The following is a 16,033-nucleotide window of genomic DNA, read 5'->3' on the forward strand; positions in this document are numbered from 1 at the left end:
TATACATTAACAGCAGATGCTCTACTACTGAGTTACATCTCCAGCCCTAGTGTTAACTTTTGTTTTTCCAGTACTGGGGTTTGAACCCAGGGTCTCATATTTGCAAGACCAGATACTCTACCACTTGAACCACTCCACCAATCCCTAGTGTTAATCTTTGTACCAAATAAACCTAGCTGCTCCTCTTGAATTAGTATAATTTTCAATGTCCTATTTAAAAATTTTGTATGAATTCTTTTTTTTTTTTTTTTTGTGGTACTGGGGATTGAACTCATGTCCCCAGCATGAATTCATTTTTAATGACCACATTGCCAAGGACCTTATTCATTTTATTAATTAATGAGAGAACCAGTAAGATGTAAAAACCATTCAAATGACAATGTGAAGAACAGACACATATGAATGCAATTAGAAATGAAGACATGCATTTGCTAGTAGATGGAAAGAAATACTTCATCTCATACAGGCCAACAAACTCATCTTTTTCTACAGTGTGGAAATCAAGTGTATTATAATGAAAACTAATAGGTTTTCTGTGGACACAGAACTAAAAGCAGCAGTTTAGTTCTGGCCATCACCTCCATTTTATGTTGTATAAAAGAAATAAGGTGAGTATCTCCTTCTAAGTTCACAATGCTTCCACACTTCCATGCAGTGAAGTCATGGTTACTTTCAGAACTTCTACACTGCGTTCCAATATTAAGTGACTTCTCATACATCAACTGACACATTTGTAAAGTCATTTTGAAAGACAAACTAAAGTGGAAAAAGAAACAGGAAAGAACTCTATGCATTTTTTAAAAGAATAATGAAGTGGTTTAGTCCTATGAAATACTATAATAGCATAATTAAATCACAATGAAACCAGGATAAGAATGTATAGCTAATGAAATGGATAACAACACTCAAGACACAGAAAGAGTCATGAAACCTTTACTACTCCCTCTCTTGCCAAACTATAGCCATATAACTACAGAATACCTCATGGCCAAGCCTAGATATACCATGTTGCAAAACCATCTATCCTAAACAAAAGTCAGGCTGGCAGAGTGACTCAAATGGTAGAGTGCCAACCTAGCAAGCATGAGACCCAAAATTCAACCTCCAATACTGCCAAAAAAGAAAAAAAAAAAAAATAGAAAAGTCTGCTTATCAACAAAACCTGTGCACTCACTAGTCAATACTTCACTGAGGAGAGACGAGCCTAGTAGAGAAACAGGCCTTCAGAATTACCAAGGGAGAGAGCTAACAGCTTGTCAACCTAGCCTTTCAATCATAAACAGCCAATTAAAGATTATCAGACTTTGAAGACAACCAATTGCCTGAAATAAGACAAAATAAACAAAGAAGCTGGCCTGATGAATACAGACAATAAGAGAAACAGACAGAAAGATAGAAACAGAGGCAGCTAAGCAGTTCCCAGAAAACGTTAACTGAAAATTCAGAAAAGTCACCTACAAAATGTTTTCTTGAGACGACAATTTACTAGAAGAGAGTTATTTTTCTTTTTCTTTGGACACAGTTCTATAATCAAAAGTATTTATATACACAATACTATGGATGCTGCTTAAAGGCTTTTTATAGTTGAAGCATACGTTAGCACTGATTTCACTCTGATTGGAATTACAATGCATTTGTCTCTCCAAGTAGAAAATATGGTATTTTGAAAGTCAGAGTTCTATTTTTTTTAATATTCTTTTCCTTATATTCCCACTCCCAGGCATCTAAAAAAGTAACAAGAGTACTGCGTGCTCAGTAAATGTTAATTTCATCTTATTTTTCTGCCTCTTATTTTAAAAGTGTTTCATGTAGATGGAAAAAGACTCAACAATATATCCAATAATAAGCCCCCTACTGGTAAGGAATTGGGTAGTTAATTCCATCACCTTTCTTAAGAAAAAAACTAGCAATGTTTCAGTAAGTGGTATTTATCTTGAATTACAGAAGCAGATGGAAGAATAAGTACCATTCTTTTATTATGATTGTTCCATTCTAAAGAATTAAAGGTTGAAATGATTCATCTGTGAGACAAGCACCACCTGATGGGTAGAAGGTTAATGCAAAAATCTCCTTACCTGAATAGCTTCCACTTTAGCTGTCCATTCTCGAGCCTTTTGTAAGGCTTCTTTCAGGGACAAAACATTGGGTAAAAAGGCTGGAATGTTCTTTGCTTCATTCACAATACTTTCTAAACTTGCTACACTGTGCCGGGGTCTAAATGAACAGTAAGAAACAGAGTGGAATATATGAGGAAAAAACCAAGTGCTAACAACATTTAAAAAGAATTTTATAATGTATAGAGAACTATCATATATATGATTTCACTCAATTCTTACCACAATCCTATAAGGAAGGCAAAGAAACCACCATCTTTATTTCCAGTTTATAGGCAAGAAAACTTTAAACAAAGAAGATCAATTATTTTGCCCGAAGTCATTTAATGTAATAAATGACACACCTGAAGGACTGATTCAGAACGAGTCTTGGCTCCAGGCTCCTTTCACTACCCAGCATTGGGCTGCCTCTACTCTAGCTCTCTACAATACCTGAAATGGTCAGAGATGTGCGTTTGATAGCAATGCAAAAAGCAACAGATGAGAAATCCATTAATGTTTGACCATATACATTTAACTTAATTATATTCACTAATACCTAGTTACACAAACATGAATAAAACAGACTTTATTCTCAACTAATCAGAAAATAAGAAGTCTTATTTGTAATGGAAAGAACAAATTACTACAGCTCACAACTGTGAGAACTGTGTAGAAGAGCTGAGAAGAGATTTGACCTAGGCCTTAAACAAGTATGATTTTATCAAATGAAAGGTTAAATAAAAGAAACCAGGTGAACAAAGGTATAGACAAACATTTAAAAAGAAACTGGTATTTCACTTTGAGATGGGAGATGGCATGGTGGATATGGGGGTCGGGGGACAGGTGGAGTTAAGAGTGGGGCAGACAAAAGACCAAAAATCGTATGTTCTCCCTCATAGGTGGACATTAGATCAAGGGCAAACACAACAAGGGGATTGGACTATGAGCACATGATAAAAGCGAGAGCACACAAGGAAGGGGTGAGGATAGGTAAGACACCTAAAAAACTAGCTAGCATTTGTTGCCCTTAACGCAGAGAAACTAAAGCAGATACCTTAAAGCAACTGAGGCCAATAGGAAAAGGGGAACAAGGGGGAACAAGTACTAGAGAAAAGGTTAGATCAAAAAGAATTAACCTAGAAGGTAACACCCACGCACAGGAAATCAATGTGAGTCAATGCCCTGTATAGCTATCCTTATCTCAACCAGCAAAAACCCTTGTTCCTTCCTATTATTGCTTATACTCTCTCTACAACAAAATTAGAGATAAGGGCAAAATAGTTTCTGCTGGGTATTGAGGGGGGGGAGAGAGAGGGGGTGGAGTGGGTGGTAAGGGAGGGGGTGGGGGCAGGGGGGAGAAATGAACCAAGCCTTGTATGCACATATGAATAATAAAAGAAAAATGAAAAAAAAAAAAGAGTGGGGCAGAAAATGGGGAATTTGGCAGGAAAAGAAGATGAAAACACATTAGCAGCTTTGAGAGCCACAAATTTCACTGCATAAAGGAATGGGAGTTACAAAGTCTGAGATGGTTTCATCACTCATGAATCCCACTCTGCGCTAGAAACTAGGTTAGGTCCTGGAGATTCTTAATAAGCAGAATGACTGTCTTTGCCTCATGAAACTTTTTGTGGGGAGGACTATTAATAAACAGTTATGATGCACTGTGACAAGTGTAATGACAAAGAAAAGTAAAAGTTCCATTAGAATACACAGTAGGAGGCCCTAACTGACTTAACAGGTGAAGTCTTCCTAGAAATCATGTCTAATATTTCTCCTGCTTTCTGAATAGGAGTTAGTCAAAAAGGGTGGAATCTACCAGGAGCTGGTGGCTCATACCTGTAATCCCAGCTACTCAGGAGGCAAAGATCAGAAAGATTACAGTTTGAAACCAGACCAGGCAAATAGTTCACAACACCCTATCTCAAAAAAACCCATCACAAAAAAGGACTGATGGAGTGACTCAAGGTGTAGTCCCTGAGTTCGAACCCTAGTACTGCATCAAAAAAAGTGGGGGGAGGAAGGGACCAGGGGCAAGGTACAGGTGGTAGAAGTGTTCCACAAGAGAACAAAATAAATATACAAAGCCCATGAAGAAACAACGTGGTATGTCTGAGAAATTGGGGAACAATCACTGTATTTCGTACACAAAATATAAGAGGAAGAATGACAAAAGATGAGGCAAGATACATAATTAAGAAAGGGGCTAGGTGACAAAAAGCCTTATGAATCAAGGAATCTGGACTCTACCCTAAGGGCAATGAGAAACTAGTACAGGGTTCTAAGCAAGGGGAAGAAAACAGTGACACCTGTATTTTAGGACAATACAGTGGCAAGATAGAAAGTAAATCAGAGAGGATGAGGTGAGCAGAAAACCTGCTGCTGTAACACAGACCAGCTGTGAGGAGAATGAAAGGGGAAAAAGAAAAAACAAACAAACAAACAAAAACCCACAAGTAGCACAAACTAAAAGATTGTGTTCAGAACAGCAGCCAGAATGACATACTCATAGTACTGAAACAAAGTAACTGTCACCCTATACCTAAAGGATGAAGGTAAATAAATCTACTTGTAAACAAATAGAAAAAATAAAGTTGGAACCATAAAGGAAAAATAATCAACATGAAGGTGAAGAAAAGAAGGGAGAAAGTTAACTGCCAAAGTACTTGCTTGTTCCAATGTGTGAAGGTTGATGTAATTTATAGAATAAAGAAACAGGAAGGAATGTAGAAAGGTGTTAACGAGTCCAATTTGGATATAGAAATCCTAGGATACCTTTGGAGACATTCACTGGAATTATCCAACAGGCATAGGGTATCTACGAAAAAAATTTATATTAGACAAAAATTTTGGAGTTATTCAATGTAAAGATGGTACACAGAACCAGGACATTAGATGAAATTTCCAGGGAGACTACTGAGTGAGAAGAGAAAGGGCCCAAACTGTCATTATTTAAGAGGAAGAGAGAAGGCCAAAGGCAGAGGATATCATGAAGGACTTAACTAATGCTAACAGATCAAAATGAAGATGGGCTTCAGAAAGACAATTCTGACAGGAGTTGGAAAGAGCAAATTTTGCCTCTCACTATTGCCACCAATATTGACAATTTTATTTTCTTCAGGACATTAATTATCTGAAATTCACATTTATTCATCTCTCTCCTCACTAGAATGTTAGCTCTACGAAAGCAGAACCTTCTTGCATCTGTTTACTAATGTATCCACAGAACTTAGAATACTGCCTGGCATGTAGCAGGTAGTACTCCATACTTACTGCACTGCAAAGACCAAGGGAACACATAGAATTAGGTCAGTGACAATGGAGTTGGAACAGAAAGATGAAAGACACTTTGGAGGTAAAATCATTACAACTTGGTGACTGATAAAGAAGATGGGGAGAACAAATATTTCAAATATTACTACCAACAAAACTTCATTTGGTAGACTACTCTCAGTTGCATCAGATAGACAAAATCATAGTTTTACAATCCAAAGTCATTTATTTAGCTTTGTCCATTCAATATGCTCCCATATCTGGGAACTGTCATGAATCTGAAGACACAGAGTAATGTGAATACTCCACGTCTTAGTAAGTACTCTACATAGCATCTAGAAAGCAAAATATCCAGTATACATGGAATTTCCACTTAACTAAGCAAAACTGTTCATTAAGTCACCTAAAGTACTTTCTATCAAATGTTTCCAGAGTAAGTCGCTGACAAAGTAGTTAAGTGCAGAGACTCTGGGAGGAAGTAAAAGAGGTTTTAAATGTCAGCACTGTTGCTTAACAACCATGTAGTGTCTAAGCACCCCAGTTTCCTTGTCCTCGTAACAGAAAATTATAAATATTAATCTCAGCTGCTAGAGAAACACTTTCACAAAGAACACCATAGCTAATTACTAGCCAAATTAGCCAACAGTCAAATATGAACAATGTACTTAAATCTCATGAAGTCCAATGAGTTACCAATGCTGATGAAACTGTTTAGCCTGAACTCTCTCAGTTCTCTCCTGAATAAATCCTCTATTCAGTAAAGCTTATTTATTTTCTGTCACCTGAACATACTACATACTCCTTACACTCAGTTTATGACATTTCTGTTACCTCCTTTCTACTTCATCCTACTATTCAAGGATCTCCCTAAATTCTCTCTCAAGCTTCTCAACTAACCATCTAAGCTCACCAACATCTTTCCTTCTCTGAATTCCTATAACATTTTCTGCATAAGCTTTATGATACAGTTAATCCCTAACTGTATCATTAATTCTGAGCTCTAAACAAAATACTACTTTTTATCACTTAAGTTATCTAACAAAGTGTGCTGAGCAACAGTTTGCATTACTTTCTACATGAAGCATTATTTGATACCTCAGTGATTAGTGAAGAAGGTACAAAATACTGAATTAAAAATACAATGAAACAGATCCTTTTGTTTCCTCATTCCTGTTTTACTTTCTAACTTAGTCACTAAAGAGGCAACAGTCACCAAAATATGCGTTCACCTTGCCTGTAGGCAGACCTTTGCCTTTTCTTCCCATCGTTCAGAGACTGTAAGGAGCTCCTGTAGTTCAGCCATTGCTTTCTCCACAGCATGGTGGGGTGCCAACCCTACACCAGAGTCAATCAGTTTCTTCATGACATCCAAAGTGACTTGTTGTGGATCTGATAGGGTCAGTCTTACTTCATCCAGCCACCGAGCCTGCTGTAGTTCTTGCTTCAGTCGAGGTAATTCAGGTAGCTCCACATATAGACTAGAGCCCATGTCTATCAACATCTGGAGTTTGGAAGAATCTGGGGTTTCATCCATCATGGCCTCCTGAGCACGTTCATGAAACTCTTCCACATCATCCAGCAGATTCTGAAAAGACCAAAAAAATAAAAATAAAAAGCAAATTTTGGCTGAGGCAGTAGCTCAATGGTACAGTGCTTGCCTAGCATGTGCAAGGCCCTGGGTTCAATCCTCAGCACCACAAAAACAAAACAAATCAAAAGCACACTTAAAAGATACAAAATGAATACAGAACAGAAATAATTTAGGCAAACTATCAACTCTACATTCTCTTATAATCTCACCATCATAGCACTAAATACCCAGACATAATAAATTCATAAATCTGCTTCTTGATAATTAACTTCTATCAATAGTCTAACTTTTAAAATACAACTGGCTTATTCAATTAATATTTAGTGACCTGCTAACTTAGATATAGGCACATTCTATGCACCAGTTCTTTGAAGTCCTTCTCTTCAAAGAATTATAATTTTAACATAGGTGGCCAGACAATGAATATATGAATAAAATGTTTCATCTAGTGTTAGGTGCTCTGAAAATAAAATAGGGCAACATAGCAAAGAATGACCAGAGGAGGAAGGGGTCATATTTCTTAGCAGTGGTAGTCAGAGAAGACAATGTACCAAAACTGAAAGAGGAGGTGGGAGTGAGAACTACATTGAAGATCTAATAGCAAAATAGCACAGACCAGGAAAATAATAACTGCAAAAGATTTTAAAGAGAAAAAAAAAAGAGCTGATGTGTTGCTCAAGTGGATGAAGGACAAACATAAAAGAATTAACAGAGGTATGAGTACATAATGTCTTGTACATTATAATGAGTTTAAGGGTTCTTTTTAATGGCTTTGAGGAACCACTGGAGGATTTAAACCACAGGGGAGTGCTTTGATTTGATTTCTACTTGGAATGATCATTCTGTCTACCTAGTAAAAAAATAAACTGGGGGACAAAAGTAGAAGGGACAGCAGTTAAGAGGCTGTTGCAGTAATCCAAGGCACAGATTCTTGTGGCATAAAGCATATTTTAAGCAATGGAGATGATGATGGGATATATTTTGGAGGTAATAGCAACACTTGTTTAGAGACATCACACAAGGTATAAGGAAAATAAAGGAATCAAAGACTTTGATTCATTAAAAGGTTTCTAACATGCTTTTTATTCTGCCAAAAGAACTGTTAAGTATCTTTAAGATGCATCTGGATATATAAGAAAAGAAGAAAGGCAATCAGAGTGGAGATTTGGAATCAACAGGATATACATGACACTGCACAATGTATTAGGAGAGGGCACAGCCAGAGTAGAGAAAGGGCTGGCCTTCCTAATACACTACAACATTTATTAGTTAAACCAAGGAGCAAAAAGCAGCAAAGGAAACTGAGAGAAGGAAAGTGTGTTGCCAGACATCTATAAAGAAGTCATTTAAGAAAGAGTAATCAACCACCAAAGTATTCTTAGGAAATGGGGTAGGACAAGAATACAATTGATTCTAGATTTTGCAAGTTAGTAACAAGGATAAACACTATTTTAGATACTCTAGCCATTTCCAAAACATAAAAAAACTATCAAAGGATTACTAACTATGCAGAATAGCATACTTGATATAAAAGAAGGGGTGATTTTGAAACATTCATTAAATCATCAGGGTCCTGAAATCTCAACTCTACATTTTTAAAAGTTCATGTATTAATAGCCACCACTACACTAAGATTAACAAATTTATTGTATTTCAGCTAAATTTATGTTAAATGGGGTTTCTGACTTAAAATTAATATAGAAAAATAATTCTAAACTAGCTTTAATTCCAGAATTTAAAAATGAATAAAGGCTAAGAAAAACACCAAGAGACTACCTACTAAAGAATCTTAAGTAACAACAAATATGTGAGAAAAGAAACAGAGCAAAAAAAAAACTAGTTCAAATATACCATTCTGTTAGCCCAAAACAGTAGCCCATACCACAAAGACTATTACACAAGAAAAGAAAATAATACTCCACCTTCACTTGTCGAGCTTGGCTGATGACACATGGAAGACTAAAAAGTTGTTGGACAAAGGCTTTCAACTCTTCTACTGTCAGTTTGGTCCGGGTCCTCCCACTATCTGGACTCTGCCTGATGTGAATAATATTGAGACAGAGTAAGAAAAATTTAGTCATTCTGATATCAAATGGGGCTCTTAGTATCTCCAGAATTCAAACGTAAGCAATCCTAGAATCCTAGTGAAGGAATTCCACTGCAATGGTGATCATTTCAAAATAAAAATTTAAGCTCTTCAGTTAATGATTGAAAGATTCAGCTCTCAGCCAGGTGCCAGGGGCTCATGCCTATAATCTTAGCTACTAGGGAGTTAGAGATTAGGAGGATTGCGTTTCAAAGCCAGCCTGGGCAAACAGTTCGGCAAGACTCTACCTCAAAAAAACCCATCGCAAAAAAGGGCTGGTGGAGTGGCTCAAGGTGTAGGCCCTGATTTCAAACCCCAGCACCACAAAACAAAAGATTCAACTCTCAAATTCACAGTCCCTTCAATCTACAAGTGTTAAACGTTTCAAACATTAAATAAACTCCCAATGGTAGAGAATGTTGAGTACGGTGAAAAAACAAAATCCTGTATTTTAAGCAGCTCACAATATGAAACAAAGGGCTTAATGAATCCCCTAAAACTGTTTCAAAATCTTGTGTGTAGGGCAGTGGAATGGCTTAAGTGGTAAGAATGCCTGCCCTTGCAAACATGAGGCTGTGAGTTCAAACCTTAGTGCTGCCTCCCCCTCAAAAAATCTTGTAGGTATATGAATTTTTCTAAAAGGGTCCTGAAGCTTTTACCAGATTTTCCAAGAGGATCAGTGACCCAATAACAAGTTAAGATTCCCTGGACAATGTATCTAAGAAAGGTTCTCAAGGCCAGGTATGGTGGCTCATGCTTATAATCCCAGTTACTGGAGGGGAAGGGGAAGAGATCAGGGGGATCACAGGTCAAAGCCAGGCTAGGCAAAAAGTCAGTGAGACCCCCATCTCAACTAATAGCTGCATGTGATGCATGTCTGTCATCCTGGCTATGGTGGAAAGATTAAATAATAGGACCCTAATCCAGGCTAGCCAGGGCAAAAATATGACTCTATTGCAAAGATAACTAAAAAGCAAAAAGGTCTGGGACATAGCTCAAGTGGTAGAGCACCTGCCTAGTAAGTATAAAATCACAAGTTCAGTCCCCAGTATCGTGCAAAAAACAAAACAAAACAAAAAAACAGTGCATACTACTACTTAAAAAAAAAAAGCCATTCACAGCAGGTGTGGTGGCAGACACCTATAATCCCAGCACTTGAGAGGTGGAGGCAGGAGAATGGCAAGCTCCAGGCCTATCTCAAAAAACAAAAAAAGAAAAGGCCATATATAAAGAATGTATGAAATATATGACTGCTGGAATAACTAAGGAAATAATACCACAGAAAATTTACTATACTTGAATTACATTAAGTGAAGGTTGCACTATTTTCTCCTCCTTGACCACAACTTCCTCTGCATGCATCAAGATTACTCTTTGCTGCCACCTGCCGTCAACCTGTAGTATTTCACTTCTTCAACTGCAAATATTTATTGTACACCTACTATGTGCCAGACATTGTTCTAAGCACAAGAAATAGTTATGAAAATAAGACCAAAATCTCTAATATTCTAGTCTAGTGTACATTTAGTAGGGGTGTGGAAGAAGAAAAAAGATAACAATAAACAGTATATCAAAGATAAGAAAATACAAACAAAGCAGGAAATAGGGTAAAAAGGTTGTGATTTTATAAGCAGTTATCAAAAAAATGCCTTTCCAAAATACTGACATTTTGGAAAAAAAAAAAAAAAAGACTTGAAAAAAGAGAGGGGATAAGCAACTGGATATGGTGGGAAAAGAACTACAAGCAGCATGAAGAACCAGTGTGAACACCCTAAGCAGAAATATACTTGTTATGTACAAACAACAGAAAGTGAACGAGTCTTACAGTAGAAGAAAGAAGGGAGAGTTCTTTGAAGATGGAAAATATGCAATTGAAAATACGACTCCCCTTAAAAAGTGAATCATTTCTAACAAAAGGTAGATTATAAAGCAAGTCACTTGAACTCAAAATACTTTATTCAGGTCCTTTGTTATTAAATATTTTGATTTGTGCAGCTAAGGAAGCTTAATTTAGAACCCAATGAATGAAGAAAGAATACTGATTAGCTACTGTCAAATAAGGTAGATGGTCTACATTGTTGAAGTAACTATACTCTTTCTCTTCAACCAGCAACAGATTTCCCTGTTGGGTTTCTTTTTACTATTCACTGTGTGGGAAGGATACCACTATTTTCCAACTGTCTACAAGAAGCTGCTTGACCCATTCGAAAAAGTAAACTTTTATATTTGCATAAGCCTCAGGACTTGTAAACAACATTTCAAAAACCTGACTGAAGCTGAACACCAGTGGCTCATGCCTCTAATCCTACCTACTTAGAAGGCAGAGATTATGGGGGATAGCAGTTCAAAGTCAGCCTAGCTAAATAGTTTAGGAAACCCTATCTTGAAAAAGCCCCAACACAAAACAAGGCTGGTAGAGTTGCTCAAGTGGTAGAGCACCTGCCCAGCAAACCCAGCAAGCGTGAGGCCCTGAGTTCAAACCCCAGTATCACAAAAAAAAAAAAGAAAACCTGATTTCAAGTCATCAAACATGTTCAGAGATGGAGATGATCCCAGGTCATAAACTGTGCATGCTGTAAATTACTTAAGATATACGTGAGTATAATATAAACTTGGTGAATCTTAAATTTTCTTCCTGCCTAGAGCTAGGTCTTAGTCCCACAGACATTGTACAAGCTTCAGTATGATTTCCACCACTGGTACCAACAGACTGATTTGCTGTCCTCTTGATGCAGTTGTTTGCAACAACTAACTAGAATTATAATTTGAAGAGTTTCCCACATTTCTGAACAGGAGGGAAGGAAGGAAAAAAGAGCAGGAAGAAGAAAGGGAAAAGAGAAAGAGCGAGAAAGGAAGGTAGGAAATAAAACCTAGGCATTATTGGAGAAGGAAGAGCCATGGCCACAAGAGGTCAAGTATTATATCAAGCCTGTTAAGTCAGTTAAAACTTGGCCTTTACTCTGAAAGAAACAGCAAATCTGGGGAGAATTAAACTCTACTTTAGGTTTACCTGTGTTTCTGCTTTTTGCTAAGCAGCAGCTGGGCCACAGAAGCACAGGTCTCAGCTTCTTTTACAGCATCCCTGAGTTTCCGAAAGAGATCATTCTCTGGGTACTTCCTATCCTCAGCATCTTCCAGCATTACTCGCAATTCAATCAGATCTGTAAAAATAAATAAAAAACTATGTATTATGACTACAGACACAAAAAGCCATTCTGAAATCTTCACGAACCTCACAGAAGTGAATCTTCTAGCAGAAACATGCCACAGCTGTGAAAATCTCTCCACTGAGAAGCACCCATTCCAAAACTCTACAGACAACTTTTCTCAATTTAGGCAATTTCTCTTTTGAAAAGTAGCAATGGCTCCCAAAATACTTATCTATTACAATTTATCTGTCCTATTTTATAAGTCAGCTTTTTTGTTTAAAAGAAGATCCTCACTGGGCATGATAACACCCACCTGTAATCCTATCACTTGGGAGGCAGAGGCAGGAGGATTACAAATCAGAAGCCAGCCTAGGCTACACAATAAATTCCAGGCCACAGGAGATTCAATCTCTCAATACAAGATTCTCAAATAGAAAACTAAGCCTATATTCAACTAACTTGTTAGTTTCAAACATCATGAGAGACAAGATATTTTCTACAAAGAGGACAACAAAATGACAAGAATTCAGTATACACATACAGAAGGAGGAAACTTAACCTTTCTTGTGACTGAAGTTAGCAGACAATGCTTCTGTAACACGACTGACCCAAGTGTCATAGGACTGTGCCCTGACTTTTACACCATACAGAAGAGAAGGGAGGTCTTCTAATGGGTAGCGGTATCTACAAAAAACACAGAAATAAAAACTTCAAAATGTGACCACAACTTGAAACTAAGAACTTAAAGACTCCAACAGGACTGGGGTATCGCTCAAGAGGTACAACACTAGGCAGGAAGCCCTGAGTCCAATCTCCAGTATGGGGAAAAACCTCACAATCTTATTGCAGAGATACAGGAGAACACGTGGAATTAACTGACAAAGAAACCAATTTTAGCTGACGTGTTTAGGACCAACTTTAAAGGACTGGTCCCCAAGCAAGAAGAAAACAGATAAAGAAAAGTTACTACTTTGTGGATAGGAAAGGGAATATCTAAGAATACCACTAAGATCTGACTTAAAAGAAAAAAAAGAAATTGGAAAATTTATAAAATACTTTTGGATACCTAAGACATTTCTTCTGCATGGGGCAGGGGCACAAATCAGTTGGATGGTAGAGACATACGAGCCGTTCAGGATTACAAGAGCACGTGAGAGCAGAGAGAAAACATGTGGTTCTACATGCTGAACACTGCCGTTCATCATCAGGAACAAGTTCAAACACTTCTTCTTCTGACATCAGGACACCCTGAAATACAATTTATGCCACCAGATTGTCTTTCTAGTCTTTAAAGCATCAAAAAACTTAATGTTGTGTTTTTCTACAGATAAATAACTGATTTAAGGTATAAATATGGGAAGTACAATGCCATGACAGAGAGGGATAAAGGGATATGGTATAAAAGCAAGTGTGAGGGCTGGCAATGTAGCTCAGCGGTACAGTACTTGCCATGGAATCAATCCCCAGTATCACAAAAAATTAAAATAAAATAAAGCAGAAGGAGGGAGCATGGTACAAATCGAGTGAGGCTAGCTAACTATGTAGGAAAGATTAGGGATAATAGGCCAAGAAGAAGCTATAGACACAGAATTTTATATGTACTTCACCATGTCAGATGTTTATTCTAAGCATTCAAAATCCTAACCCTTATTCAGTCTTCCCTATTCCCTAAATTAACTTAAAGGGGTAAAGAAAGACTAATTTAGTCTCATAGCTTACAATCATCAAAAACATAACTTGTATTCAATATAAGGCTTGGAGAAAAATTTTCTTACTAAAAGAAACAATTCTATATGTAGAAGATTTTAAAAGACAAATACATACCTAAAAAATTCTATCTGACAGAACTGTACTTTTACTAAATCTGGAGAATCTAGGAAACATTGAGTTTCCTAAAACTTTTTTTGGTTTCTTTTCTGAAGAAACCAAAATAGCAACTATAAAAATATGTAACTGCCAGGTCCTGGTGGCACACTCCTGTAATTCTAGCACACAGTTAGGAGAGAGCCCCCCCACCCCACCAATCTCCAAACAATTCATGAGACACACACCCCCCCCATCTCCAAAATAACCAGAGCAAAAATCTGGACTGGAGGTGTGGTTCAAGCAGCAGAGCACCTGCTATGCAAGTGCCAAGCCCTATATGTATATCATAAGCAGATATATATATACCTTCTACAAATTAGTGATTTTTATGAACTTCTAAAGAGATAAAAGGTTAAAAATGGGGAGCTAGTGAAATGGATCAAGTGGTAGAGTGCCTGCCTAGCAAATGTGAGGGCCTGAGTTCAAACCCCAGTACCACTAAAAATATAAAAAAAAGGTAAAAATGGTTTTCTATAGGTTCAATTTTCTTCTATATCCCTTAAGTGGTATCAGAATATAGGAAATGTGCTCAGCAAATTCACCATTTGTACAACCGACTCCCTCAATCGTGTTTCTTCTTCAGTCATGAGAGTCAATTCTTTGCAGACCATGGCAGCCAGCCCCACATCCAAGCATTCCGGATCTGCCGCCATCTTGAAAATGAGTTCCTCATGTGAAAAAACACAATGACGCCTCAGTCGTCGGTAATGATTTACACACTGACGTCCAATAGGCAACTGAAAACAAGAGAATTCCAAATTAAATTACTTGCTTGTGACATTCCAGAACAGAATCCCTATATATTCTCCAGATCCTCCCTTTTATTATATATTTAAAAAAAAAAATCCTAGCCCAGAGGCACTGCTTAAGTACCTGCCTACCAAAAAAAAAATAAAGAAAATCTTCAGAATAACAAATCCCACCTGAATCTAAGAGACAATTGTAAATGTTAATTCTCTATAACCCAGACAAAACTTCACAGGCCCTTCCCACAGAAAATCTCCATAATCTGAGATGCTAAACTTCTTTCTGGCCTAAAGCTCCTGATTTTCTACTTATTATGTGTATCAAAACACTGGAGTTCCTTGATACATATGAAATAGCAAACTCTTCTAGACCAGTCTAACATGAGGCTGCCCCTTAAAGGAAAACATTGTAAAAATACAAAATTTTTAAGTTCAGGCCATAAAATGTTAAGTGGAAGTATTCAGCATTCAAGATTCCATACAACAGGCCAGGAACAGTGTCAAGCCTGTAACCCTAGTTACTTGGGAGGTAGAGAGGGGGAGGATTGAGGATTGAGGACAGCCAGGCAAAAAATTACTAACCCCCATCTCAACCAATGGCTGGGAAAGGGTCCCCCTGTCCTTCTAGCTATGCAGGAAGAACAAATAGGAGGACTATGGTTCAGGACAGCTAGGGGAAAAAGTGACACCCTATCTTAAAAATAACCGATACAAAAGGGGATTGGTAGAGTGCCTCAAGTGATAGAGCATCTGCTTAGGTGCTGACAAAAAACAAAGAAGATATTGCACAGAACAAAAAGAACATATTTTAAGAAGAAAAAAAATGAAAAGAAAAATGAGGGGAAAGCAATCTACATTGCCTAATTTTTCATTTTTTATAAGAACCAAAGCAAAAGATTTAGATTTTACCATCTAGAAATCCCTTTAAAAATAACCAGCCTGACTGAAAGAGAATTCAAAGAAGTGAAATCATATGCTTTGTTTTCCCTAATAGTGAAATGACTAAATGCCACTTTTTATAATCAAGAGAGATACTCTTGAGCTAGAGATGTAGCTCAGTGGTAGAATGCATTCCCAACACCACCAAAGGCAAACAAAAAGCCACATACTCTTTAAAATAAATTCTGAAAATTTCTATAACTATCAAGCTATCATGATAGTAGCTATCTTCTACACACACTAACTCCTCTCCTACACCCAGGTAGAAAAATCAGTGGTAAAAATTG

General features: G+C 37.3%; 1 protein-coding gene across 3 annotated transcripts in view; it reads right to left on the reverse strand.

The window, feature by feature from the left end:
• Kdm5a (lysine demethylase 5A) overlaps window positions 1–16,033 on the reverse strand; it is an 89,574-nt gene that overhangs the window by 39,566 nt on the left and 33,975 nt on the right. For all 3 annotated transcript variants that reach the window (XR_012448917.1, XM_074076324.1, XM_074076325.1), the window contains exons 14-20: window positions 14,604–14,798; window positions 13,262–13,443; window positions 12,755–12,879; window positions 12,057–12,207; window positions 8,883–8,997; window positions 6,599–6,954; window positions 2,076–2,214 (exon numbers count right to left, since the gene is read on the reverse strand). Coding sequence is in view for 2 of the 3 variants with exons in the window: in XM_074076324.1 (XP_073932425.1) it covers window positions 2,076–2,214; window positions 6,599–6,954; window positions 8,883–8,997; window positions 12,057–12,207; window positions 12,755–12,879; window positions 13,262–13,443; window positions 14,604–14,798 (1,263 nt within the window). In the remaining variant the exon portion in view is untranslated. The remainder of the gene's footprint in view (window positions 1–2,075; window positions 2,215–6,598; window positions 6,955–8,882; window positions 8,998–12,056; window positions 12,208–12,754; window positions 12,880–13,261; window positions 13,444–14,603; window positions 14,799–16,033) is intronic.

Source organism: Castor canadensis, chromosome 6 (assembly GCF_047511655.1).
Source record: "Castor canadensis chromosome 6, mCasCan1.hap1v2, whole genome shotgun sequence".
NCBI classification, from domain to species: domain Eukaryota; kingdom Metazoa; phylum Chordata; class Mammalia; order Rodentia; family Castoridae; genus Castor; species Castor canadensis.